General features: G+C 34.3%; 2 protein-coding genes across 2 annotated transcripts; both read left to right on the forward strand.

Moving 5' to 3' along the window:
* Positions 1 to 14,544: 14,544 nt before the first annotated feature.
* On the forward strand, positions 14,545 to 15,216 carry LOC108451324 (ankyrin repeat-containing protein BDA1-like). The gene has a single exon (XM_017749028.1). It carries the CDS (start codon positions 14,545 to 14,547, stop codon positions 15,214 to 15,216), a length of 672 nt encoding a protein of 223 aa, XP_017604517.1.
* Positions 15,217 to 20,542: 5,326 nt separating this feature from the next.
* LOC108451323 (ankyrin repeat-containing protein BDA1-like) lies at positions 20,543 to 21,175 on the forward strand. The gene has a single exon (XM_017749027.1). It carries the CDS (start codon positions 20,543 to 20,545, stop codon positions 21,173 to 21,175), a length of 633 nt encoding a protein of 210 aa, XP_017604516.1.
* Positions 21,176 to 27,241: the final 6,066 nt, after the last annotated feature.

The raw sequence follows: 27,241 nt of genomic DNA on the forward strand, positions 1-27,241 counted from the left end.
GCTTCGATGATGGCGGTGACGATCTCGGCCTTGACTACATTAATGGCCTCGATTCGGAGAGCTGGACAGACGCTCCCCGAAGCTTCTAGAATCCCTTACGGCGCGAGGGAAAGAAAGTTAGAAGAAAAACCCTAGGATTTTGATGTGTGTTTGGGGCTCGTTGGGCCTGTTAAGCATTTGGGCCATGACTGTATTGGTGTATTGGGTCAAGGGTAGGCTTAGAAATGGGTTTGTAATGTAATGAGTTGAGTCTTCCGGGTAGTATTGGGCCTCGGGTGTAATGGGTCTTGATAAGTTTAGGCTATTTAGACTTGGACTTTGTAAAAGGACTTTTTAATTAAATAAACATTTGTTATTTTTAATCTTGGTTTTCAAGCCGGTCAAATTTGGGCTCTTACATTGGTAATGAATTTAGCCATTTGGGTTGGTTTGTAAATGTTAAATGTTTTTATGTTGCTTATAGTGATGATAGTTGGCTTATTTTGGTATATTTAATAATATGTATATATGTGCATATGGCTTAGTTATGTGTTTTATGATGGTCATGTAATTCTTGTTGGGAATTGGCTATTATGGATACCATGTGATTGAAAGATTGAAGTTGATATGTTTGTGAGATTAGGCTAAATGATTCCATATTGGAAGTGTTCTTATTAATGAATTGATAAAGTAGTTTTGGTATGTAATTGAATGGTTTATTGAAATCCTAGTGTGACTTGTGATTGATGGTATAGAAATAGTATGAATTAAACTTGGTTGATGTTGGTTTAGATGACTATTTATGCCATATTATGTGCTATTTAGTATGCTTGAATTGATGTAGGTTTGGGGTAAGCAAAATAGCTTGAAAACTAGCCTATTTTCGTCCACATGGGCAGAGACACAGGCGTGTGACACGGCTATGTGTGACACACAGCCAGGTGACATTGTCGTATGTCCCATGTAGTATTTAATAGAATCAAGTTAGTGAGTTACACGGCTTAGACACACGGGCCTGTGGTTGGCTGTGTACCCAAGTTAGGGAGTTACATGGGGTCAGACACAAGCTAGGACACGGCCATGTGCTCCTAATTCGAATATCCACACGGCCTGTGACACAGGCGTGTCTTTAGCCTTGTGAGACACACGACCTAGTCACACGGGCGTGTGTTCCCTATTTTGAGAAAATTTTCAAAGTTTCCCAAAAGTTTCCTGAGATATCAGTTTAGTCCCGAACCACTTCTAGTGCATGATTTAAGTCTCGCAAGCTTGTATTAGGGACATTATGATTGTTTATGAATGAATTTGATATGAGATTGAAAAATGTATGTAATTTGTAAGATTAATTGAGTAATAAGTCCGGTAATGCTCCGCAACCTTATTCCGACGACGGATACGGGTGAGGGGTGTTAATTTGTTGGTATCAGAGCTACGGTTTAGTCGATTCTCGGACTGGTGTGAGTCTAGCTATTCATGCCATATATAAGACATGATAGTGTAATATCTCCTGACAGTTTTAAATTGTGCTTTTATATAGTAATAAATCCCAATCGAGCTGTAGCAGATGATGTTAAAAGTAATGCGCCAACCTCCATTCATAGAGTAGCACAATCTGATTTAAGACCCGTGCTTGAAGGTCGTGGAGGAGAGGCCAAAGAAGCCTTCTTCCAAATGATGAATGAGTGGTTTACAGAATTTGTTCAGACAATTCCGGTTGCTCAACAACCTCTATCCCCACCTGATCCCCAACTAGTTCCCGTAGCTCCTCAAGGTGTGGAACTTTTAATATTGAATAAGCCGCCAGCTGATAAGATCCAAAATACGGGGTTGAAGAGTTCAGAGCCACTGTTGACGACAATCTTCAGAGAGCCAAGTTCTGGCTTGAAAACACTATTAAAGTATTTGATCAACTATCCTACACACCAGATGAATGTTTAAAATGTGTCGTATCACTTCTGAGAGACGCAATGTATCAATGGTGGAATACTTTGGTATTTGTAGTACCAAGAGAAAGAATTACCTAGGAATTCTTTTAAGCAAAGTTCAGAAAGAAATACATCAGTCAACGGTTTAATGATCAAAAGCGAAAAGAGTTTCTGGAGCTGAAACAGGGTCGTATGTCTGTGGCTGAGTACGAGCGAGAGTTTGTGAGACATAGTCAGTATGCTCGGGAATCCACTAAGGCAATCATGTGTAAAAGATTCGAAGATAGGTTAAACGAAGACATCAGACTGTTAGTCGGGATTTAAGAGTTGAAAGAATTTGTGGTACTAGTTGACAGAGCTTGCAAAGCCGAAGAACTTAGTAAAGAAAAGAGAAAAGCTGATTTCAAGGCTAGAGATTCAAGAAAAAGATCGATAAATAAACCACTTTACTCCTCTTCAAAGAAATTACGGGATTCATATAACCGTCCAAATGCTTCAGTGGGATATTCCAATAGAGATCGTGGGAAGCAACACTTGAGTTATAAAGCTCAAGCTACATTAATAGAGGGCATTGGTAGTGCCAGGTCCAAAAGCCCTGAATGTTAACGATGCGGAAGACGACATCCTGGTGAATGTAGAATGAATGACCGGGCTTGTTTTAAATGTGGTTCGTTAGATCACTTTATTAGAGATTGTCCGAGTTAGTTGAGAAAGATAAATTTCAGAATGCAATACTGAGTAACACATATGCTAGAGGAATACCACCTAGAAATGCGAGAAATGTGAGTGGTAGTAGAGGAATGAAAAAGGACTCCGTTGTGAGATCCGAAGCTAGAGCACCAGTGTAACGGCCCGATTTAGACCCTAGTCAGATTTGTGGTTTTGAGACCACAAATCTGAGGTTGGAAAATTATTTTAATATTATTTTTGGTGTTTTCAGTATGTTAATTGCTATGTGTGAAAGTTTTGTGAAATAATTTTAGCGATTGAATGTGTAATTACGAAAAAAGACTAAATCGCGTAAGGTGCAAGACTCGAGGTCTATAAGCTTAAAGCACTAAATGACTATAGAATGGAAAAGTGTGAGCACTTGCATGGTAATTAAACCATTCATATTAGTAGTAGACATTTATGTGCATGGGTAGGTGATTATAAAAGTTAATGTTAAAAGGGAAAAATAGTAAATGAATAAATAATTGTATTAGAATAAAGAAAACAAAGTGGTCATCTTCCTTAGTGCATTCATGCACTAAAAATTCAAGAACAAGAAATCATTAAAATGGCTTGAAGAATTCGGCACCTTCCCTAGTTTGCATGTAAGCATTTTCACCTCGTTTTTTAATGATTTTTACGTTTTTGAGATTGTTGTAGTGTAAGCTATCTATTGAGGGGAGTAAATTGAGAAATTGTTGGAAGTTTAGGGAGTTGCCATTGATGATATTGTATGAGTTTTTGAAGTTCATGATGGATTATGAATGCTTGTTGTTAGTTAAACAACTTTTGTTAATGAATTTTTAGTGAAAATGTGAAATAGGGGTTTAATTGTGAAATGTGAAATTTGTGTAGTAAATTTGAGAAATAATGAGAAATATGGACTGATATAAATGCTATGGAAATTCGGCTAACATGAGTTGTGATTAAATTTCATGAAAATTGTGTTTTTACGAGTTAAGGGCTAAATTGTAAAAATGTAAAACATTAGGGGCAACTGTGTAAATTTGCCAAATTATGAATCATTAACTAAATTGAATGGATTTATTGCTAAATGGGTTAAATTTGATAACATTTAGATCAAGAAAACCCAAGATCAGCCTTAGATCGTGGGAAGAATAAAGTCTCGAAATAATCGACTCGAATTGTTATTTTTGCATCCGAGGTAAGTTCGTATGCAATGAACTTATTTAATATTGTATTTAAATGTATTGATATTGCATAAATTGTATGTTTGAGAATATTGAATTGTTCAATAGAGGTTCAAAAATGATTCGTTAAGGAATCGTTAAAGACTCAATGATGAGCGATAATGATTGCGACTATGGTTTGGTATTGGAAAGTCCTAGTTGAACCTTAGGAATAGTATAGAATGCTAGTGACATGTCATTAGGGTATTGATATCAGCACTTCGGGTGCGAGTTGCCTTGAGTTGGTTTCGGGCCATGGTATAGGCATTTCGGAGTTACCTTGATTTGGCTTCGGGCCATGGTATAGGTACTCCGAGAGAAGTTACCTTGAGTTGGCTTCAGGCTATGGTATAGGTACCTATAGTACGAGATTCTTGAGTATCCGACTTCTATTCTACATGGTCCAATGAGGAAATGAAAGATGTGGTTGATTTTGAGATCGACACAGGATGGTACAGGTATGTACGTAAATTATATAAGCCTTGAATTGACAAAGGTAGAGAATGATTTGTTTACTCTTGTGAATGAGTAAATGAAAGGTTTGTCTAATGAGGTGAATTAATGGTTGATGTTATTGCAAATTGTTGAATAATGCATACTTATTGAATTGCTATATTTCATGCGAACTTAACTTACTAAGCTTTATAGCTTATGTTGTTAATTTCCCGTTTTTTATAGTAACTTCAAAGCTAGCTCAGATCCGGGGATCGTTGGAAGCATTGTCACACTATCCACCGTTCTTTTGGTATTTTGAAAACTATATTTTGGGTCATATGGCATGTATAGGAACTTGAGTCTTTTCGTATATATTGTTGACAAATGTGGCCATGTGATTTGGCTTGTATAGTTAATGTGAATATTGTATATTGCCATGTGAGTTAGCTTATTTTGGCAACTATGATGATAGGTAAATATAGGTAAGTAATACTTTTTGTTGATGTGATTCATGGTTGAATTGTTATTTGGTAGGTTTGTGAACTTAGGCATAGAATAGGCATGAATGAAGTTGTTGAATTGTCTATTTATGCTATGAATTGTGCCATGTTAATGGCTAAGGAAAGTGTACATGTTGGTATGAATTTGAGGGTGACAAATGGCTTGGAATATAGCCTTAAGGTTGTCCACATGGGCTAAGACATGGCAATGTGTCTTGGCCGTGTGGGGAATAAGGCATAAGGACATGGGCGTGTACCCTGGTTGTGTGAAAACTGCACCTTAATTTTGGAATTTAATTTGCCACACGGGCTAAGGACACGGGCGTGTGCCTTTACCGTGTGACCTTAGTTTGGTTGCTGACGTCAGAAACAGAATACAATCTTGTTTTGGCATGGCCGAGCATACGGTCTGAACACGGGCGTATGCAAGGCACACGAGCTGGACACACAGGCGTGTGGTGCAAGTCAGTAGGTATGCCCTGTGTCTACACGGCTTGAGACACGGGCGTGTCTCTTGGCCGTGTGAGGGACATGGCCTAGGAACATAGGTGTGTGACCCTTGCAGTAGCTAAAATTTTCTAAGTTTTCGAGATATCTTCTGAGTTATCGGTTTAGTCCCGAACCTCTTCTAAGCATGTTTTAAGGGCTCGTAGAGCCTTATAAGGGACAAAATGATTGAATGTTTAAAAGTTTAAAATTGTATGCAAGTTTGATAAATGGAAATGTGTTTGAATGTTATAGTATAAGTCCGGTAATGCCTCATGCCCTATTTCGGTGTTGAATATGGGTAAGGGGTGTTACAACCAGCTAGAGCTTTCGCTATTTGTACTCGCGAAGATTCGTCAGCACCAGTTGTTATCACCAGTACATTTTCTCTTTACGACACTAATGTAATTGTCTTGATTGATCCTGGATCGACTCATTCATATATTTGTATGAATTTAGTGTCTAGTAAGAGTTTGCCTGTTGAGTCTACTGAATTTGTGATAAAAGTATTGAATCCCTTAGGTAAGTATGTTCTAGTTGATAAAATTTGCAAGAACTGTCATTTAATGACTCGGGTTTACTGTTTTTTGGTTGATTTGATGTTTTTACCGTTTGATGAGTTTGATGTAATTCTGGGTATGGATTGGTTGACGTTGCATGATGCTGTTGTGAATTATAGACTAAAAACTACTGAATTGAAATGTCAGAATAGTGAAATCCTTCGAATTGAATCAAATGAGTCAAGTGGATTGCCTATTATGGTCTCGTCTATGTCAGCTCAGAGATGTGTGAGAAAAGGTTGTGAAGCATATCTTACTTATGTACTAGATACAAAAGTGTCTGAATCAAAGATTGAATCAGTACCCGTAGTTTATGAGTATCCGGATGTGTTTCCAAAAAAGTTACCGGGGTTGCCACCGATCAGAGAGGTTGAGTTTAATATTAGATTAGTACTGAGAACTTTATCGATATCGATAGCACTGTACAGAATGGCTCCGACAGAATTGAAAGAATTAAAAGCTCAGTTGTAAGAGTTAACGGATAAAGGTTCTGCACGACCAAGTTTTTCACCTTGGGGTGTGCCAGTTCTATTCGTAATGAAGAAAGATGGGTCGATGAGAATGTGTATCGATTATCGACAATTTAATAAAGTGACAATCAAGAACAAGTATCCTTTGCCAAGAATCAATGATTTGTTCGATCAGTTAAAATGGGCAACAGTATTCTCGAAGATTGATTTGAGATTTGACTATTATTAGTTGTGAGTAAAATATTTGGATGCACTGAAAATTGCGTTTAGAACAAGGTACAAACATTATGAATTTCTTGTTATGCCTTTTGGATTATCTGCTGCTCCTGTAGTTTTTATGGATTTGATGAATCGAATCTTTAGATTGTATTTAGACAGATTTATTGTTGTATTCATTGATGACATTCTGATCTATTCACGAGATGAGTTTGAGCATGTTAAGCATTTGAGGATTGTGTTACAAACTTTGAGAGATAAGCAATTGCTTGCTAAATTCAGTAAATGCGAGTTTTGGCTCCGAGAAGTGGGATTTTTGGGACATATTGTTTCAGGGGATAGTATCCAAGTTGGTCCGAGCAAAATTTCAGCAGTTTTTGACTGAAAACCACCAAAAAATGTATCTGAAGTCAGAAGTTTTCTAGGATTAGCTGGCTACTATCGGCGTTTTGTCAAAAGATTCTCAATGATTGCTATACCGATGAATAGATTACTACAGAAAGATGTAAAGTTCGAGTGGTCCAAAAAATGTCAGTAGAGTTTTGAACAGTTGAAAGCAGTGTTAACTAAGACACCAGTTAAAGCTGCATGAAAAGAATTATCCGACACACAACTTAGAGTTAGCTGCTATTGTTTTTGCACTGAAAATTTGGCGACACCATTTATACGGTGAAAAGTGTCACATCTTTACCAATCACAAAAGCTTGAAGTATATAATGACTCAGAAATATTTGAATTTAAGACAACGAAGATGGATAGAGTTGTTGAATGACTATGAGTTGGTGATTGATTATCATCCGGGAAAAGCGAATGTAGTTGCAGATACTCTAAGTAGAAAATCTTTATTTTCTTTGTAAGTAATGAACACACAGTTAACCTTGCTTGATGATAGTTCGATTTTAGCCAAATTAAAAGCTAAACTAGTTTTTCTTCAACAAATTTGTGAAGCTCAGAAATGTGACAGTGAATTGCAAGCTAAAAGAGTTTATTGTGAGTCGACTACTGATACAGAGTTTTAGATTGAATTAGATGATTGTTTGATGTTCCGAGATAGAATGTGTGTACCAAAGAATCCCGAGATTATTCAGGAAATCCTACACAAAGCACATAATGGCTGTTTATCTGGTCATCCGGGGAGTACTAAAATGTAAAATGATTTGAAACAGTTGTACTGGTGGTCAGGTATGAAATGAGACATTTCAGAGTTTGTATTGAGATGCTTGGTTTGTCAACAAATCAAAGCCAAACATCAAGTGCCTTCAAGATTGTTACAGCCTATGATGATACCTAAGTGGAAATGGGACATAAATACGATGGTTTTTTGTATCGGGATTACCCCTATCACTGAAAAAAAAAGATGTTATTTGGGTTATTGTTGACAGGTTGACGAAATCGACACATTTCATTTTGGTATGTACAGACTATTTGCTTGATATATTGGCTAAATTGTACATCTCTGATATCGTTAGATTACACGGAGTACCAGTTCTATTATTTTGGATAGAGATCCAAGGTTTATATCATGATTTTAGATGAAATTACAAGAAGCTTTAGGTATGCGATTGAACTTTAGTACCGCATTTCATCTTCAAATGAATGGTCAATCTAAAAGAGTGATACAGATGCTTAAAGACATGTTGCGTTGTAGTGTTTTAGAATTTGTAGGTAGTTGGGAGAAATATTTACCGTTGATATAACAACAGTTTTCAATCAAGTATAAATATGGCACCATATGAAGTTTTATGTGGTCACAAATGTTGAACTCCGTTATACTTGACTAAACTTAGTGAGAATAAGATTCATGGGGCCCCCGCCAGCCCCCTAGATTCACCTTTGTGTCATATGAGATACGTAACAGATTTCTAATAGTAACAGTGCTAATTATAACAACCACTTACGAGGCCTATTTAAACCCTTCAAAGATGCCTGATGCCAGTCCATGTCTATCCCTGAAATACCAAGCCTCTTTAAGTCAAGATTAGCCTCTCAATTTCCACACTTTTTTGCATAAAACCGGCATGAATACTACACCCATGCCCAGCCCTTCCACAATGGAAGTTTTCGTAAATGATTATTTGATATTTCAATCCACCTCGTTTTGGTTGTACAACACGTACACCTTTTGGGTAGCAGTGTTTTTAACAGCATTTCTCCTACCACCTCATCCATTCTCTTGGTTGATTCTCCTAACACTTTACCTCTTTAGGAGATCTTACTTGAGTATATTTTATGTTTCCTCTTGGTCATTCAAAAAATTATACGAGATTACCTATGGAAGCGCACTCCTAGGATATAGGATAGCCACCTATGGTAGTATTTTCTTCGCATTTGTGATAAATTTTATTCTACCATGCCAGGTAATCCTTTATTTAGGTAGGTCAAGGTTTGCAGATACTTTGTGTAAGCCTAATCGTCTCCTGAAAGTAGTGATTAGAGTGGAGAAAGATCTATTTTGTGATATATATGTTATAATGATAAAAGAAGTGTAAATTTGTTTGTGAAGTAGTGGTTCAATGAGGAACATAACCGGCTCTGCTTTTATTGTAATTTTCATTTTCAATGATAAATATATGGGAATGTGTTACTTATGTAGCAATGAGAAAATATGCACCCGAGAAACCTTGAGTTCGAATAAAACGAGGGGTAAATAAACGTCGAAAACGAACAATATTGGTATTAGGCTCACGATGCTGATGCTAATGTGATACGAAGTAATAGTACCTTATTAGCTGTTAAATATATAATTTAGCAGTGAACTTTGTTAAGATGGGGCTAATATATAGGTTATGTTTTTTTCTTCATATATTAACAAGGTTATTGAAAGATCATATCTCTATAGACCTGTCAAGTTAACTAGATACAAGTGTTAAAATTAGAAGTTGGAATAATATAAGGGTATAGAAATGAAGATAAAAGAGCAGTGATATCGAGAAGCACAGCTAAGCACATTGAGACATTGTAATTTGCAAGTAAAACACCAAGACTTGCTTTTAAATTAATATAACTATTGTCTTTTTTAGTCTAAATCATGATAAAAGCAGTGTTGCGAGATGACCAAACCATGCAATGGCGAACACATATGGCAAACAGCACATGGCAGACAGTCCAAACGGTGAGCACACCTGGCGAACTATCCAAAAGTGAATCACTTGGTGGATAGTCCTTTGGCAAACTGTCTTGCGAAAACATGAGTTGAGGATTGAAAATATGCGAATTGCATCTGCTAAATATACTTGAGGATCATAAAGTTATGAAGCAATTGGTGGCAAACTGACTCATACGAGTGGTTCACTGTACATATGATTAACTATTCTTTTGTGTCGATGTTTAAATGCTAATCTTGTCATATTAACCTTGCATACAAATTATGTTTTTCTAGTTTTTAAGAGATTAAACGTTTTTAGTAGAGTACGAGGAAAAAACACTGTTATAAATAGTAATCTTTTTTGTTTAATATGTTGAAACATATTAGTAAATCAATTCATATTACTATCATAGTCGTTTCTTCTCCATTTTTTTTTTCTTTCTTAGTTCATATATCCAACAGTTGGTATCAAAAGCCAATTATTTCTTAAAAGGCTATTTTTTTTAGTTCCTTGTTGAGATAACTTGTTGTTTTTCATCACATTCACCTCCTGTCTTCACTAGTGAAAACTACCACATTTGGGTAGTCAAGATGAAAACCTACAACAAGCTTTTGACTTGTGGGAGATTGTAAATGCTAATACTGAGCCACCACCATTGAGGGCAAATGATTTACCACAATTTTATGTGGCAAATATTCTACTTTTCTGACGCACTTAATGAGCTTTTTCTCGAGCAAAATAGCGTATATAGTGTAGTTTTTCACTATTTTTGATTAAATAAGCGAAAATATGTCATTTTTGTGACTCAATTTGGCATAGATAGTGCCATTAGGAGACCTCAAGTGTGTTTAAGTGATGTAAGGATGTGTTGGAGGTCGAAAATGTGATAGAATGACACCAAAGGCAAGGGTATCATGATATCCAACCCTCAGAATCGCGATACCTCCAATAGTGTAGAAGACCAAAGATCCCATACTGTGGTATCGTGATATTCTCTTTGGGTATCATGATCTCCACCCTCCAAGAAAGACCTCATGTTTCAAAATTGTCTGAGATATCATGATATCCTCTTCAGGGTATTGTGATATCACCTTTGTTAGGGGGACAAACTTAAACAAAAAGGGTAGTCTTTGTCTACTCAGCTTACCAATCACAAAAGGCCCATGTAGGGGCATTTTTTTGTAACGAAAAGTCATCATAATGGATTTTTTGCCCAAATAATATAAAAAAATTAATTATGAAAATAGTATAGCAAACATAAATTACGAAAATAGACATTTGTTACAGTGTTCTGATGGTGCCACTTGACATATTGATAGCACTAGACTAAAAAGTGATGATTTAAAAACTCCAAGGACCTTATATGTAAATTTTCTATTTTAATTAGGCGTTGAAAAAAAAAGCTTGAAAGGTGCCGCCTGATAGTATGGCGGCACCAAATTTTAAAAGGGTACATTGCACCCTAAACCTCCCTTATTTATTATTAATTTTTATCTTCCTTTAACACCAAAAATAGATTAAGCTGTTATCAATTAATCTAAAATGTTTTTCTACCAAAAAGTAATTTTGTAAGTAACCCGATTCCAACTCAAAAAAATACTTATTTGAAACAAAAGATGCCACGGTATCAAAAATGGGCAACAAAAGCAGATCGAGGAAAGAAGGGTATCCCAAATGAGATGCGTAACACATTTCTAGTAGTGACCGTGCTAATTATAACAACCATTTACGAAGCCTCTTTAAACCCTCCAAAGATGCCCGATGACAGTCCATGTCCATCCCTGAAATACCAAGTCTCTTTAAGTCAAGATCAGCCTCTCAATTTCCACACAGTTTTTGTATAAAACCGACATCAATACTGCACCCATACCCAGTCCCTCCGCAGCGTTCGTTTCCAAAAAATATGATTGGACATTTAAATACTCCTCGTTTTGGTTTTGGAACACGTTCACCTTTGGGGTAGCAGTTTTTTTAACAGCACTTCTCCTACCATCTCATTCATTCTCTTCGTTGATTCTCCTAATACTTACCTTCTTTGGGTGTTCTTACAGGGATTTATTTGATCTTTCCTCGTATGAGTTTTCCAGAAAAAAGGCACACTTATTATATGATGTAGCTTCCTTTTTTAAGGATTTATTCTCACTGTTGCTAGCTTTCCTTGGAGCACATCTGACAACGTTTTATTTTTCCAGGTGGCAAAACATTACCAAGCCAAAATTCATCTTTCTCCTAGTAATCTTTGATATTGGCTTCCTCCTTTTTACATTGTGTCCAGTTTAGTGGGTCCGTCTAATCTAAATGCCGAAATCGTAATGAAGTTGTGGGGTTTGTATCCGTCTAAGCCAAAACTATACTTCAATTTGATTGATATTTGATTGATGTTTGACATTGAATTTTCTTGTTTTAATTTAATTTGATTGAATTTTTCCAATAAAGTTAGATTTTTTATTGATTCTTTATTCAATTTAAATTTCAAATAACTTGAAGGCTAAATTCAATAAAAAATAGTTCTATATTTCACTTTAACATTTAACGATAATAAGTTAATTAATATAAATTTAAATTTAAATAAAATGGTTATTTTATAAAATAAATTTATTTTTTCTCTTTATGAGATATGGATTCATTAAAAATAGAAATTCTAATTTAATTTATTAATTTTTAATATTTATATCATTAAAATAAAATATTTAAAAGAATTTTTCTTATTATATTATGTTTTTAAATCATCAAATTAATAATGAGTGGTAAAATTAATTAAAAAATCAAATTTGGTGAAAATTTTAATAAAATTGAAAATTTATAGTAATATTCAATCACATAATAGTTGATTGACAAATTTACACAATTTGTCAAAATATAACTGTGAGTATCAATGAAAACAGAGTATAGTGGTAAAATTCAATATTCATTTGTAGTAAGATGACAATTTTGCACTTTAACCCGAAAATTTAATTTTGAAAACATTGTTGATGAAATTGAAAATTTTTAAAGTCGGATTACAAAATCAAAAACACACTAATATTAATACTTATATGACCACGTATAAAGTTTACCCTAAAGAAAAAAGAGTTAATCATTTTTTGGGGCCCTAACCCGGCAATGGTTCACATATGGTCTACATATGGTCTGAATTTTTTTTTCCAAGTTAATCTATGAATTTGGTAATTGTTGTCATATTAGGGCTTGAACTTTTTGTTAGTACAAATTAGTCTCTAAACTTGATAACTGTTTCCACATTTGGGCCTAAACTGTTTTTGAGGTGTAACTTATTTTTCAAGGAAATATTTGGAGCTAACTTGAATAAAATTATCAAATCTAAGAGCTAACAAACACTAAATAAAATTTTCTTTCTCATAACTCCTTTTAGTACCACTCCGGCATGCTTTTTGTATGGTCGAAGATTTTGTACTTTGAAATTCCCTCCGACCTTTAAAGATGTTTATTTTCTCAAATTAGTGCGTTTATATCATTTTTAAAATTAACCTATACATTTAATGTGTATTTTATATGGAGTGGATACCTTCTTTCTATGGCTTTGGTACTTGGAAATTTCCTTGGACATTGGAAGAAATTTGTTTTCTTAAACTAGAGTTTTCAATTCATGTATAAATTGTGGTTAGCTACCTGTGTTTTTGCAAAATGTAGGTTCTAATTGCTTTTCTATGTTGTCTTCTGGTTCTTTCTTCTTTGTGTTGTGTTGCAAATTTCATCAGCTTTCAGTAATCTGAAACTTTACTGCATGATTTATTACCCCCCACAAAAAAGGTATGGATGAGAGGATGATAGAGGCTGCACAAACAGGAGATATTAATGTCTTGTATGAGTTAATTAAGAATGATCCATATGTTTTACAGCGTATTGATTGTGTGCCTTTTCTTCATACTCCAGTGCATGTTACAGCCTCTGCAGGGCAAATTGAGTTTCTGATGGAGATGATCAACTGAAAGCCGTGGTTTGCAAGAAAGCTAAACCAAGATGGGTTTAGCCCCATGCACTTGGCTTTGCAAAATGATAGAACTCAAGCAGTGGTTCGACTCCTCAGGTTTGACAAAGGCCTTGTTTGTGTCAGAGGGAGGGAGGGCCTCACTCCTGTGCACCATGTGGTTCAAACTGGAAACCTCATTCTTTTTTTGGTAGTTTCCAGTCCCCCCGCAATGGACGTTTTGGAGCAAGATGATTGGACATTTGAACCCTCCTCGTTTTGGTTTACAACACTTTGACCTTTTGGGCAGCACGTGTTAATCATAGTCCACTAAATTATTCTGTCATCGCTCCCTTCACCACTCATTTAGCTTGTTTTTTGTTTGGTCTAAGATTTCCTACTTCGAAATTTCCCTAGACCTTTCAGGACGTTTTATTTTCTCAAATTAGTGTGTTTTACTCACCTATAAAATCAAAATATTTAATCCACTTGAGTTGCATTTGATTTTGAAATATTAAAATAAAAAAAGATTAAATTATTAAAAATAAAATATATGAACAAAAAATTAAATTTTTAAAGAGTAAAGGAATTTATGATATGTTTTAACCTATCGTTAATCATATGGTCTGCTAAATCATTCTTTCATCACTCCTTCCACCACTCATTTAGCTTGTTTTCTGTTTGATCTAAGATTTCCTACTTGGAAATTTCCTTTGACCTTTCAAGATTTTTATTTTCTGCGTTTTACTCGCCTATCAAATCAAAACTTTTATTCAACTTGAGTTGCATTTGATTTGGACTGGGTGTCTATTTTCTATTGCTTTGGGGTACTTGGCAGTTTCCTTCGACCTTGGAAGATAATTGTTTTTTGAGACAAGAGTGTTCGAGTCATGTATAAATTTTGGTCAGATTCCTGTGTTTTTGCAAAATATAAGTTATATTTCCTTTCCTACATTCTCTTCTGGTTCTTTTTTCTGTGTTTTGTTGCAAATTTCCTTTGTTTTCAATTTTCAATTATCTGAAAATTTACTGCTCAAATTATTACCCCCAAAAGAAAAGCTATGAATGAGAGGATGATAGAGGCTGCCCAAACAGGAGATGTTAACCTCTTGTATGAGTTGATTCTGAATGATCCATATGTTTTAGAGCGTATTGATGATGTGCCATTTTTTCATACTCCATTGCATGTAGCTGCCTCTGCTAGGCATATTGAGTTTATGATGGAGATGATCAAATTAAAGCCAACGTTTGCAAGAAAGCTAAACCAAGCTGGGTTTAGCCCCATGCACTTGGCTCTGCAAAATCACAGAACTCATGCAGTGCTTCGGCTCCTCAGGTTTGATGAAAGTCTTGTCCGTGTCAAAGGTAGGGAGGACCTCACTCCTCTGCATCATGTGGTTCAAACTGAAAACTTGAATCTTTTGAAAAAATTTCTTGAGGTTTGTCCTGAGGCTATTGAAGATATGACTGTTCGAGATGAGACAATTTTCCATCTTGCTGTAAAAAACGATACGTTTGAAGCTTTCCAAGTCTTGGTGGGGTGGCTTATAAGCAGCTGCCATGAGTCTGCCCAATGGGAGAAAGAACTACTTGGGCAGACATTGATGGCAACCGTGCTTTACACATTGCAACTATTAGAAACAGACCTCGAGTATATGTTATTTTTTGTCATTAAGTCAGTTATTGATGTGCATATATGCATGATAAAAGGATTACTTATAGGAATATTCTAATTAACAGGTGGTAAAAGTAGTGCTAGAACACATGCCGCGAGACGAAATCAATGACAAAAATTTGGAGGGATTGACAGCACTAGATATCCAATCACAATACCCATAGAATGAAAGGAAAACGGATATGATTATAGATATGCTAAGCAAAGCAAGAGGTTTGAGTGGTTCCTCTTCTTCGCTTCCCAATACCTCCATCTCTTCATTCCCCACCGAACCTTTAAAGGAAAAGATGTCACGGTCTCAAAAATGGGCAACAAGAGCAGGTCCAGAAAAGAAGGGTATGGCACATGAGATGCGTAACACAGTTCTAGTAGTGACAATGCTAATTGTAACAACCACTTACGATGCCTCATTAAACCCTCCAAAGAAGCCTGATGACAGTCCATCTATGAAATCCCAAGTCTCTTTAAGTCAAGACCAGCGTCTCAATTCCCACACATTTTCGCATAAAACCGACATCAATTCTGCATCCATACCCAATCCCTCGGCAATGGACGTTTCGAAAGAAGATGCTTGTACATTTGAATCCTCCTCGTTTTGGTTTTACAACACTTTGACATTTTGGGCAGCAGTGTTTTTAATAGCACTTCTCCTACCACCTCATTCATTCTCTTGATTCTCCTAACACTTGCCTTCTTTGGGAGATATTACTGTTGCTAGTTTTCCTTGTAGAATATCAGACAATTTTTTATGTTTGCAGGAGGGTAAACATTACCAAACCAAAATTCTTCTTCCTCGTATTGATTGTTGATGTAACACCTCAAACCCGGCCTAGATATTATAACTCAGTCTAAAAAGGTTATGAAGGAAAGTTATAAATATGACATTTTTTATTTTGAAATCGTCGTACATCTTTGTTGCTAAAAGAATCCACTTATTTAAAAACATGTTGTTATACTTATAAGTTAAAACTGTCAATTGTTTACATTTCCAAATAAAATAAATAATTTGTAGTGAAAGTTTTTAAGTCGTTATATTTTGAAAACCTAAGTTGTTTTCTCTAAAATGATTGATTGCATAAAATAATTGTTTTCATAAATTGTTTTATCAAATGTCATGCAAGATACCCCAAATTAAAATTTAAAACCAAAATAAAACTCAAATGTCCAGAGAGTCCCAAAATTATAAAACTCTCAAGACAAAAAATTTTAAATAAGCAGATTTATGTAATTAATGTTTTACGAAATCATGGGCACATCTGAGCTTTCGTCACATCGACTCGCCTAAGTCTGAGGGTTACTTGAAAATAACAGACAAACAGAGAGTGAGTTTTGATAACTCAGTGTGTAGCTCATAATAAAATCATGTTCTGATTTAATCACATGGCAAAACAAATACAGATATACATCTTATTCAGATTTAGAACCATATCAGAATAGTACAGAGTGTAGACATGTATAATCCTACCCCCATCCCAACACACCAAGTGGGGTATAAAACACTCACCCAACCCTACACACCACATAGTGTCCGTACGATACTTTCAGAGTAATAGCAGGTGTACTGTCAGTATAGTAGCGATAAATTGCCTCACACAGAACACTTCCTCCACATTATACATATCTCACCCCAAAGCCACATGCAAACAGAATACCAGATATAACATAATTAACAGTTACTAGAATTAATATACTATACATGCTCGCATAACAGATATTAAACATGCTTATACATAGCAGATCAGCAGATTTAGGTGTTATTTATATCAATTTCCATACAAATAGATTAACAGATTTCATGCTTTAAGGCTTATATAACACATACTGCCCCCACGGAAGATCCACAGTTAATTGGGACGACATTGACAACACTAGAAGAAAATTCTGAAATTTGGGTTCACACGCCTGTGTAGCTCACACTGGCCCAAAATGGCCGAGGCCGTGTGCCTGTCACACGGCCATGTAGCGTCAACAGACTCTAATTTCGACTTTCGCCATTTGGTATTTTTCAGATTTCTCGTTACACCTAATTCAATTTCATCACAACTACACCCACGGAGAAAACAATACCTAAAAATCGACGATAAAACGCCCAATCAATCTCAATTCCTCAATTTATTGAGTAACCACGCAACCATAAACAAATCCAAGTACAAGATTGCACTCATAATCGATCGAAAACTTATCCACGTCTACGGTAGCCCCTAAACTCTAATTCATAACAGGAGGATCTTGGATTTCTTGAAAACCACCTAGCAACAATGATGCACGGAGTCAACTTACACTTTGAATAGAGTATTAAAATATTAACAAAGATTACTACCAAATCCACATAAAATCTTTACTTACAAAATTTACTAACAACTACCCCAAAAATCGAATTGCAAAAGAGACGAAGATCCCCCAACACCACGCAAGAGCACAATAGGAAATGGACTGAGACAAGAATAACCACCAATTGATGGAGATAGCAAGAAAAAAGAACAACCAAGAGAAAAACAAAACGAAAAGACGATGAAGAAGAAAGAACTGACGTGAGGAAAAAACACAAATGGGAAAGTGGAAAAGAGGGATTTTGGGAAAAATAATAATAATAAAATAAAAAGAAAAAAAAAAGATAAAACGAGCCCCCAAATAACAGATTTGCTTACACAATTTTCCTCTCTAATCGGACTACCTCTTGACAGGCCACAAACAATATCCTTAACAAAAAAATAATACCCTCTCACACGCATCAAGTCTCAAACTCAAGACCTCAAATGCACTCCCATATCACTTAGCCAATGTAGCAACAGTTAATCATGAAAGAAATTAATGAACTAAACTTAAGACTTTTGGGATGTTACAGTTGACATTGTCCACATGGTTTGTATGTATGGTCCATTTTAGTGGGTCCTTCTGATCTAAACTCCGAAACTGTAACAAAATTTTCGAGTTTGTATTGGTGATGCTCGTTGAGTAATTTTTATTGTGTCCTCCAGATAGTGTAATTTTCCTATTTATATGATATAGGATTGTTCATTGATAAGACAGTCTAAGTAGGTTCCATGCATGCAGACATATACTCTACTTTAGACTGGTCACATGTTTATATGGCTTTGAGCCCATGCAACTTCGCAGCACGGGAGTTTGGTTTGTCACAATGGTGAACTCTCCCTGCGAGCTATGATCTTGGATCGGACCTTCGAACCTGTGAACTCCTTAAGATCTAACCTAAGCCCAAATTTAAGACGGTTTGGGCCAATGATAATAATATGCTAACAACGCTACATATAATTAAAATTGAACAATGATAACTATTTTGGATAATATATTACAAATAGTAGAAGTAAAAGATAATTTACATGTTATTTAATATACTAAGTTGAAATTACATAAAATTGACCAAAAGAGGAACTGAATTGTAAAAATACTACAAAGGACTTAGAATACAATTTACTAAAAATCGTGAAGAATCAGAATGGTAGGAACAAAAAAAAAAAAAAGTCCCCCACTTTATGCAGATTTATTTATTTGCTTTTCTCTTTCACCTAAAGACCTTTGATCCTATTAATTTCTTTCATTTTCGCTTGTTCAGTTGTCTCCTTTATCTTCTCTTTCAACTTTTCTGTTTCCTTTCATTTTCTATTACTTCCTTTTATCCGCAAATTTTACTTTTTTTCTTTTTTCTTTTTTTTTTATCTTTCTTAAATCTCTAGAAACAATCGAAAAGTATTTGCTTCCTTACTATGCAGGGGTGTAGTCAAGGGAATTAGTAGAGATCCGGTCACTTAATATAGAAAATTTTTCATTTAGATTTTTTTAAAATAAAAATTTTTCATTTAGATTTTTTTAAAATTTATAAAATTTTAAATCGATAAAAATAAAATTATATTTTGATCTCAAAATGATAAAATTTAATTTAATTTTTAAAATTACAAATATATAAACTATTAAAATAATAAAATTATATTTTAATTATCCTAAAATATATTACTCTAAAAAAATTTAGCTTCACGAGGTTAATCCAAAAACCTTCTCTCTTTTCATGCAATGATGTTTTTCTTTATTTTTATTATCGATGGAGATTCATTTTTCTTTTCAACTTAAGAAATTTTAAATCCAAAGAAATACCATATCATTAAAGGCTCATCTTCGAGTTTTGAGGTTTCAACTTTCAATAATCTCTCTATTTTATAAATGTTTATTCAAGTACTAATGGCATACATGCGAATACAATAAAGAAATTCAAGGAAAAGGAAAATGAAAAGGAAAAGGAAGAACTCGAACCTTAAAAGAAGATATTTATTGTCACATAGTACAGTTAAAAATTGTAGAAAAGAATTAGAATTTTTCATGTGAGATTAGACACCGACCTCTAGGCATGTGAGATTTTTCAGTATTTATAATTTATTAAAATTTTTTAATATTAATTTTATTATAAATTTTTATAATATTTGTTCTTTTTATACAATACCTAAAATTATACATAATTTCTCTCAATTTTTAAGTATGAAGATAATATATTTTAACACATTCGAACTTACGTTATTTTGCATTGGCAACAATTTCAATGTCAATCAAACTTAGACTCAATTGGCATAATTTGCTAGAATCTTAAATGAGATGGTAGAATATAAAAATAGTAAAGAGAATTTATCAATAATCACGAAATAACAAAAAACAAATGTTACATAATCTTTTATTTAATTTTTATTCAATATATAAATGAATATATATGATACTACATGTGAAATAATTAGTTGAAATTATTTATGATTTATTTTAATTAGATTAATTTATTTTTATATTAATATTTATTTAATTAAATAAATTATACTTTTACAATCTAAAATTAAAGACAAAAAGATTCCACTAACTCATTTTAAAATTTTCAATCCAACGGTAAAGTTTGCCAAGTTTGGGATTCTAAGAAACTTACAAAGAGGAACAATAAACAACTAATACTTACACTCCATTAATAGTATTTTTTTAAAAAATAATTTTTACCATTCCTTCAACTTGCTTTTTGTTTGGTCCAAGGTTTTATAGCTGGAAATTCCCTTGGACCTTTAAAGATGTTTATTTTCTCAAATTAGTGTGTTTATGTCATGTATAAATAAACCTTTTTATTTAATGTGGATTTCATGTGGACAGCATACCTATTTTCTGTGGCTTTAGTACTTGGAAATTTCCTTCCACCTTCGGATAAATTAGTTTCCTCAAACTAGAGTGTTCAAATCATGTATAAATGGTGGTCACGTGTCTGTGTTTTCGCAGAATATAGGTTCTATTTCCTTTTCTATATTGTCCTCTTGTTCTTTCTTCCTTATGTTTTGTTGCAAATTGCTTCAGCTTTAAGTACTCTGAAAATTTACTGCCTAATTTATTACCCCCCAAAAAAGGCTATGGATGAGAGGATGATAGAGGCTGCCCAAACAGGAGATATTAACCTCTTGTATGTGTTGATTCTGAATGATCCATACGTTTTAGAGCGTATTGATGCTGTGCCTTTTTCTCATACTCCATTGCATGTAGCAGCCTCTGCTGGGCATACTGAGTTTATGATGGAGATGGTCAAATTAAAGCCAACGTTTGCAAGAAAGCTAAACCAAGGTGGGTTTAGCCCCATGCACTTGGCTCTGCAAAATCACAGAACTCAAGCAGTGCTTCGACTCCTCAGGTTTGATGAAGGCCTTGTTCGTGTCAAAGGGAGGGAGGACTTCACTCCTCTGCACCATGTGCTTCAAACTGGAAATGTCGATCTTTTGATCAAGTTACTTGCGGTTTGTCCTGAGGCTATTGAAGATGTGACTGTTCGAGATGAGACGGTATTCCATCTTGCTGTGAAAAACGACATGTTTGAAGCTTTCCAAGTCTTGGTAGGTTGGCTTATAAGAAGCCGCCATGAGTCTGCCCAACGTTGGGAGAATGAACTACTGGGTTGGGCAGACATTGACGGCAACACTGTGCTACACATTGCAGCTATCAGAAACAAACCTCGGGTAGATGCTAATTTTCCTAATCAAGTTTGTTATTGACATGTATGTAAGTATGATTAAAGGGTTATTTATTTATGAATATTCTAATAAGCAGGTGGTAGAATTATTGCTGGAACACATGCGACGAAACCAAATCAATGCAAAAAATTTGGAGGGATTGACAGCTCTAGATATCCAATCACAATACCCATGGAACGAAAGGCAAGCGCATAGGATTGTTGATATGCTAAGAAAAGCGCAGGAGCTTTGAGTTTTTGCTCTTGGTCTTTTCGGAATTCCTCCATCTCTTCAGTCCCCATCGAGTCTTTAAAAGAAAAGGTGCCATGGTATAAAAAATGGGCAACAATAGCAGCTCGAGGAAAGAAGGATATTCCACATGAGATGCGCAACGCATTTCTAGTAGTGATAGTGCTAATTATAACCACAACTTACGAAGCCTCTTTAAACCCTCCAAAGAAGCCTGATCTATCCGTGAAATGCCAAGTCTCTTTAAGTCAAGATCAGCCTCCCAATTCCCACGCATTTTTGCATAAAACCGATATCAATACTGCACCCATACCCAGTCCCAACGCATTGGTCGTTTTCAATTACGATCATTGGACAAATGAATCCTCCTCGTTTTGGTTTTACAACACTTTGACCTTTTGGGCAGCAATGTTTTTAACAATATCTCTCCTACCACGTCATTCATTCTCTAGGTTGATTCTCCTAACACTTACCTTGTTTGGGAGATCTTACATGAATTTATCTAAAGTTTCACAAATGGAATCATATGAGTCTTCCAATACAAGAGCACTCTTATTATATGATGTAGCCTCCGGTTGTAATTTTTTCTTCGAAAAGTTGCTGGTTTTCCTTGTATTATACGAGGCAATCTGTTATGTTTCCAGGTTTGTAAACCTTACCGAACCAAACTTCTTCCTACTAATCGTTTCCTCTGGCTTCTTGTTTTCTATATGGGTCTTCCTCCCCGCCTAATGTAAATGCCGACAGCGTAATGAAGTTTTGGGGTTTGTATTAGAGATGGTGATGGAGTAGTTATTGGGTTAATTAGTTCCCTTCAGCTCTTGTACCGGACTCTTATTCGTTTTTCGTTATCAAGGGTGAAGGTCTGCACATACGTTTTTTTTTTTTAAGCCTAATCGTCTCTTGAGGAAGAGCTATTTTTTAATGATAAAAGAAGTGTGAATTTGTTTGTGAAGTAGTGGTTGAATATGGATCTTAACCAGAATCTTAAATAAAGGGGAATGCATTTCTTATGTGCCAAAATAATCATAATACATATCATAGACTCCAACACCCTTAAATGTGATGGATTAAAACAGCATTCTAAAATATTTACTTTTAACAGTAAGTATTTACTACACAAGCATTGTAAAATTTTAACTTTACAAATGATTTTTTACATAATTTATTTATTTAAAATCAATTCTACTTGTAGGATTAAAATTTTCATCGGTAGTATTCCAAATAATTATCCTTAATTTAAAACCAATAAGTATTGGATGAAATGATAAAACACAATTCATTTATGAGGAAAGACACAAGCTCAAACATTGAAAATAACATTGTTAATTAGAGCGGCAGCCACGAAGTCCGAACATGAATCATAAAACGGACATAATAAATATGAAAAAGTATTTAGAAAAATAACAAAATATAAAATACTACATTATAGTACTATTATATATTATTATGGGTTTAATTTTTATGTGTTATAAATAATATAATATATGAAAATAACAAAATATATAATATTATAAATTTAAAAAAAGAGTTAGATCAGACTGAGCTTGGAGCTTAAATATTTAAACCCATTTTCTAGATTTAATTTCTTTACCCAAATCCTTCAAATTAAAAACAATTTAACCATTTCCTATTTCCCGGAAGGGAAGGGACCCTTTCCCAATACACATTCAGAATTGCTCACACTTTTTAGTGGATAATTTTTAATGAAGTTTACTTATATTACAACATCTAGACTTAATTATAAACAACTTATTTATATTTATATAATTAAATAAATTGTCCTTTACAATTTAAAAATTAAAGACAAAGATTCCAAATAACCTTTCCTGTCGGAGCAGCTGTGAGGAAGGCACCAATTGGCAATAGAAGAAGAAAAACTGGAAGGGTTTAACCACCGAAAGCGATTCATTCAAAAATCAAAGACTGGTATGGTCCGTCAACAAGGAAACAATATAAAGACAAAAGAATTGCTTTTTCCATTGACTTTAGTTCTTGTTTTATACTAATAGAATCATGCCTTTTGTCGAAACCTTTTTAAAAATCAACTTTTTATTTTAAAATAAAGATAGAATCGCCACCAATCTTTTTATTAGGGGTGATTAGATTACCTCAGAATTTAATCATTTTAATAAAGTATTAATTTTACTAAAACAATAATTTTCGGTCTATAAAATCAAAGAAGTGGGTTCGGGAGTCGGTTATGTATGAGGAAGGATTAGCACCCTCATAATGCCCAAAATTGATAGCTAGTTGATTACTTGGTGCCTTAGCATCAAAAATTGAGAATTTGAAGATGATTTAAAATGTGATCCCTTTCACACGATGTTATTTGACGGTGTTGAAAACGTCACTATCTAAATTGAATTTTTAATAAGGAGGTTTTCTCATTTTGGATCGATCAAGATGAAAAGTCATGTCCCGTAAGTTGGGCACAAAATCTCAAATTCTCAAAAATAAGAACGCGCACTATTTAATTATTGCCTAAATCTTATACGTTTTTAATTTTAAAAGGATGTTCGACTATTTTGGTTCAAGGAAAAAATCATACATCATAAATTAGGGCACAATTTCTCGAATCCCCTAATTAAATAATATCATCTTGGTTCTAATTATTTCTTACGCGTCGTATAAAAAACGAATATAATATTTAATGCGAAGTGCAATTAATTTATGATAGTATAATCTGAAAATGAATAAATATGTTTAAGCATGATATATAATATGGTGATGACAAAATAAAATAAAATAGCTATGTGGATAAAAAACAAAATAATGGTGTTAGAATAATAAATAAAAAATACAAAAATAAAATAATCACGCTAATAAATAATAATGCCAACTATAATAGTAATAAAAAATAATTCATAATAATAATAGCAATAGTCATGACATGATTACAACCATAATACCAATATAAATAATAAGGATAAAAATAAAATGCATAGTTAAAAAGAGGGGAAAGGTAAAAACATAAATTTCAAATGCTGAAAATAAAAAAACTAAAGGGGTGGAATTAAATAAATAACGGAATAAATTGAAATTTAGACAAAATTAAAAAAAAAAGCAAAATAAAGGATTAAATTAGAAAAATGTGAAAATGAATAGGGACTAAAATAGAAATTATCCCGACCATATTACACGTGTCATTCCCTCAGTGGGTCAACAATAAGTCAAGAGACTAAATTGTATAAGAACAAAATAAAAGGGGTAAAAATAAAAATAAAATAAAAAAGAGATAGGACAAAATTAAAAAGGGACAAAGAAGCGGAAGGACCAAAATGGAAATTAGTCCCTCCATGTGAAAATACGAGGATCCTAGGGGGTTGGGCCGGATTATTTAGGTCGACTTTGAAACGATGCCGTTTTGGGCATTTGAAGCCAAGCCCAAAACAACGTAGTTTTTAAGGGTTTATATAACTAAGAAAATCTTTTTAAAAAAAAATCATTTGTAACTCCTTAAAACAAAAAACAAAAAAACTCTCTCCTCTCTCAACCTCTTTCCTCAATAAGGCCATGGGGACGACGGGTCTTCGCCATGGCCACCGGTCATCAGTAATGAAAACCGCTGCCTCCTGTGGTTAGAGCTAAAAAAAAAAAAACCTTTTTAAAATCCTTTAAAAGTACTGTAAAATATAGATCTAGGGTTAGAAAACCCAAAAAAAAGTAAAAAAAAATTGAGAAAAAAGGAAGAAACCTTTCGGTTTCTCCCCTCTTTGACGAGGCCCTCGACGGAATCCTAGGGAATTCCAAGGCTTCTCGAGTTGGAGAGGGTTTTTACGACGGCGCGAACGATGAAACAGGTAAAAAAGTATTTGTTTGTCTCCCTTTTTTTATTATGTTTGCTTCAAAAATAAAAAGAATTGCCTTTTTTTAACTTTTTTTTTTGTTTTTGTATTCAATTTCTTCTATTTTTCAAAAATTACAAGAGTTTGACTTTTATAGTCGTTTTAACTACAATATTACATTTTTTTTTGTTTCTTCTTTATTTTCAATCCTTATTCTGTTTCTCTGTCTCTATCTCTGTTCTTGTTTTTTTTTTCTTTTTTGTAGGTACCCGTGGCAATGGTGGCAAAGGGGCATGCCTACTGACGCGGCAAGAGTGGCGGTGGCACTAAAGACTTAGGGTTTTCTTTTTTTGCTTTGGTTTTAGGATAGTGGACTATTGGGTTTTGGGTTTTGGGTTTTAGGTTATTGGGTATTAGGGTTTAGTTTAGCAGATTGGGTTTGGGTAGTTTAGGTAATTTGGGCTTTTGTATTTGGGCCAATCTGTTTTTGTAAGTGGACTTTGATACTAATGGAATTTTTATTTATTTATTTTTGTTTGGGCCAAATGAATTTGGGCCACTACAGCTGCCCCTCTTTGCTCATTGCCGTGTAACAAGAATAGAGCAAATATATTAAAAAAAGACTAATTCTATTTGGTCTTGCTAAATCTCGATTTCTGTAGTGCTTCTCTTTTTTAATTTACTCACTCTTTCAATTCCTTGGTTACTTGACTTTACTGCATCAGTTTTGCTACAACATTAGGAAGGCATGATTTAGTATCACAGCTTCATATTGCTCCATTGTAACTTCAAGGAGATAAGATTTGTTGTTGTAGTCTCATTCCTACCCATTGCAACTTCAGGGGGATTGGAATAATTGATTTATCCCTTTCATTGCAACTTTAAGGACATAAAATTCGTTATGGTAAATTCAACCCGACTCATTGCAACTTTAGGGGTATAGGATTTGTAGCTTTGTCTTACTCCACTACAAATTCAGGAAGATAAGACTCACTATGATAGATTCAATCTGACCCACTGCAACTTTAGGGGTACAGGATTTGTATATTCATCTTGCTCCACTACAACTTTAGGGAGATAAGACTCGCTATGGTAGATTCAATTCGACCCATTGCAATTTCAAGGATATAGGATTTGTAGCTTCATCTTGCTCCAGTGCAACTTTAGGGAGATAAGAATAGCTATGGTAGATTCAATCCAGCCTACTGCAACTTCAGGGGTATAGGATTTGTAAGTTCATCTTACTCTATTGCAACTTCAGGAAGATAAGACTCATTATGGTAGATTCAATTTGACCCACTATAACTTCAGAGGTATAAGATTTATGGTTTCATTGATCTGTTACACCGCTCGTTGGGAACAGAACCTGTAGAATCCATTTTATGGGTCTATATTTTATGCTAAGCAATTAGGATGTTATGATCAGAATTAATCAAATGCTCCTAACTAGATGTATATGAATGATATTTGTATGAATATAAAATGCCATTTTCAAGAATGGTCCCTTTTTTAATGCTTAGGCTGACATTGTTCATCGTTCGTTAGGGTTCTATCACTAATGTGTTACCATGCCCTCTTGTTTAGGCCTGGTATCTTTGATAGGAAACTTGAAAAGGTAATCACAATCTAGACTATTCATTCTAAGATCTTTACAACATTCAAATTTGGTTAGTTCTAACTAGTGGTCCTATTTCAAGTCCTTGTACTATTTAGAAATCTTTCAGAGCAATTTGTTAGTCCATTAATTGTTATTTCAATGCAAAAAATGCTTGAAAAAAGGTCATAAAACTGGACAAGACTAAAATTTATCGGGGTAAAACTCTTAATGAAAAGATTAATCAAAGTAGCTAACGTTGCCAAAACACAAAGTGAGTAAGATGAAATTAGGTGCCCCAGATATCGTAGTATAAGCTTCTCCGAGCAAACTTGTTGAAGACCATTCTGAACTAGATATGTGTTTAGGAGATCTAGAGTACTTTATTGATGCCCCAAGATGTAAAGTTTTTCCTTTTTGTTACCTTTGAGGGGAAATGACTATTACACCTTATTATTCAATCAAAATTTGAGTCGC

This window comes from Gossypium arboreum, chromosome 10 (assembly GCF_025698485.1).
Source record: "Gossypium arboreum isolate Shixiya-1 chromosome 10, ASM2569848v2, whole genome shotgun sequence".
In the NCBI taxonomy this organism is placed as follows: domain Eukaryota; kingdom Viridiplantae; phylum Streptophyta; class Magnoliopsida; order Malvales; family Malvaceae; genus Gossypium; species Gossypium arboreum.

What these genes read in the sequence shown, in the direction of transcription:
- LOC108451324 (XM_017749028.1), top strand. Translation starts at nt 14,545, where the DNA reads ATGAATGAGAGGATGATAGAGGCTGCCCAAACAGGAGATGTTAACCTC.
- LOC108451323 (XM_017749027.1), top strand. Translation starts at nt 20,543, where the DNA reads ATGGATGAGAGGATGATAGAGGCTGCCCAAACAGGAGATATTAACCTC.